The 2,424-nt window shown below is 28.5% G+C and overlaps 1 protein-coding gene across 1 annotated transcript; it reads left to right on the top strand.

The window, feature by feature from the left end:
- Positions 1-630: 630 nt before the first annotated feature.
- On the top strand, positions 631-1,819 carry LOC147078336 (cecropin-like). The gene is made up of 2 exons (XM_085960542.1): positions 631-741; positions 1,733-1,819. Exons 1-2 carry the CDS (start codon positions 631-633, stop codon positions 1,817-1,819), a joined length of 198 nt encoding a protein of 65 aa, XP_085816668.1.
- The last annotated feature ends 605 nt before the right edge of the window (positions 1,820-2,424 follow it).

Here is a 2,424-nt window from a genome sequence, read left to right as displayed (position 1 = left end):
CATCTGAACGATACTCACCAGTTTTATCGCTAAGCAGTGCCAACTTTTCTGCCGCCGTGAGTACAAAGGGCCAAACGTTTTGAACCTGAATGGGTTGATAATCTTATCATTTTTAAATATCATGACGTGTAGGTAGGTGTTAAGTATCGAATATAAACTAAGTAAGTAATGGATTTTTTTTTAAATTGACATGTATAAAATAAATATAGGTTACTATAACTACCTACTTAATCAAATAGTATTACTCTCTTTTATTGAAAGAAATTGTAAGAAAGTGTTATTTTTAAATCGGTTATTCACCTAGATGAACAATAATTATTTATTTCATTATACATAAGTATGTATGGTAACATTGGTTTATTTTACATATTATTATAGATAACAGTAGGTTTCAATAAAATACTGCTGGGATTCCTTGTGAGAATGCTTCTGTAACATTTCAAAGAAATTACCATTTCATAAGTTTACATAATAAATATGTAGATATTTCTTTAATAATATCACCATATTGTATTGACTTATGTTTAGTATAAAAAGCCATTCGCTACAAATATTAAATCAATACATAAAGTTATAGCTAATCATTTGAAAGCATTTTTTACTCTCAGCATAAATAATTAATTATTCACAATGAACAAGACAGTCAAGTTTTTCACCATTTTTTTGGTCGCCATGGTTCTAACATTACAGGTGGCTTCTTCACCAGTCCCAGAACCAAAGTGGAAAGTTTTTGAGAAATTGGTAAGTTCTTTGTTGGTTTTTTCATCCTCGTTTTATTATTTTCCATTTATTAAAAGTACCCACCTACCTTAATTTAAGATCATAACATTTTCTTCCTCCATTCAAGTCTGTGCAACTCCTAAAAAATAGTAAGTATGTATATAATTAATAATATTTCTCACAAAATCAACAATTTTGTGAAAATTTTGATGTTTTGAACCTTACCAAGCACGTACATGCTTAAAATTATATTAATATAGTATATAATGTGATAACTTCAACAGTTTATAGTTACTTACCTAAATATATATCATATATTTAAAAAAAGAATGTTAAGGAAATACACGTGTTTTCCAATATGCCATATACAATTTATAATTATAAAAAGTCATGAAATGAAAAAAACCACGTTAATTGAAACAACTCAAAAACATGCTTGCTATTTTACAAAAAAATGCATTGATTGTATTTTCGGCCAACGTACTTTACCAATTGAGCGATCCGTGCTATACTAATCACGCCAAAATGTTGCAAGCGCGGTGTTAATTTCACGTTCAGTTAGTATGGTCACCAATACTATCTTTAGTGTTTTCAGATACTTGCCTTATTTCCTAGACGTAGTTGAGATTTCTCTAAATTTTCATGTATAATAAACAAGATTTAAGAATGCAGCATTCGTTTTTGAATACCCATGTAATTTGGACCATTTTTTTAACTCTTAGGTATATTTCTGAGGTATTCCAGACAAATGATACACTCTTAAAATTTATATATTATCAATTTAATAAAAATAATTTAATTTGCATTCATTTTTATTAATCTGTTGGTTTTTGGTTTGGTTTAAATTGTGTTAATTGGGATTAATAAACTGTATTTTCCAATCAAATATTAATATTGTATTTTTTGATAGGCAATTTACGTTACCTATGTATAATAATATTTGAAATTAAATATTTTAATAGTTTCTAATGTCTTAACACATTAACAAAAGTCTGTATTTTTTTATTTGAAGGAACACATGGGACAAAATATTCGAGATGGGATCATCAAAGCAGGGCCCGCGGTCGCAGTTGTAGGGTCAGTTGCAGCTCTAGGATGACCATTCCTAACTGAAACCCTGTCCTCTCATTTTTTAATATTATCATTTTAAATACCTATATATAATCAATGAATTTCTATATTAAAAATGTATACAGTTTTAAAAGAAGTACATTGTAATTACTTAATTAAATACATTTAAAGTTCACTTCCTAAAATGTTTGTTTTATTATGCTATTGTGTACTTTCTAAAATGCTGTATACTGGATATTATTCACGTATATAATTGCATCATGTTTCAAAGATAAACACCCTTTCCCTTTATTGACAACATTCAATAATCGAAATGCTTAGTTCCAGACCAATATACGTACGTCCGCATACAAATTCTGCAAATTTTGTAAACTTTTGCCGCTGTATTATAAACGTTAAGCACGTCCACAATCACTTCTTCGAAACTCAACGAACGCTCATACCTAATAAAATTGCTATAAAATTATATGTCGTTTTGACAGTCCACATCACACAAATTGGCGTGGTTCAATAAAAAACTATATTCTAAAATACGACACATTATTCATATTACCACAGTATTGCGTGGTTATCAGTAAATTTGCACATGTAATACACAAAGATATATACAAGTAATTTGCATGAAGCACTATG

The sequence above is a fragment of the Rhyacophila brunnea genome, unplaced genomic scaffold (assembly GCF_057557595.1).
Source record: "Rhyacophila brunnea isolate RB1 unplaced genomic scaffold, BYU_Rbru_1.0 scaffold_11, whole genome shotgun sequence".
Classification (NCBI taxonomy): Eukaryota; Metazoa; Arthropoda; class Insecta; order Trichoptera; family Rhyacophilidae; genus Rhyacophila; species Rhyacophila brunnea.
Note: the sequence above shows the minus strand (reverse complement) of the source record. Positions and strands in the feature narration are given on the sequence as shown.

Coding starts and splice junctions, on each gene's coding strand:
- LOC147078336 (XM_085960542.1), top strand. CDS start 631: ATGAACAAGACAGTCAAGTTTTTCACCATTTTTTTGGTCGCCATGGTT. Junction 742..1,732: donor GGAAAGTTTTTGAGAAATTG/GTAAGTTCTTTG, acceptor TTTTATTTGAAG/GAACACATGGGACAAAATAT.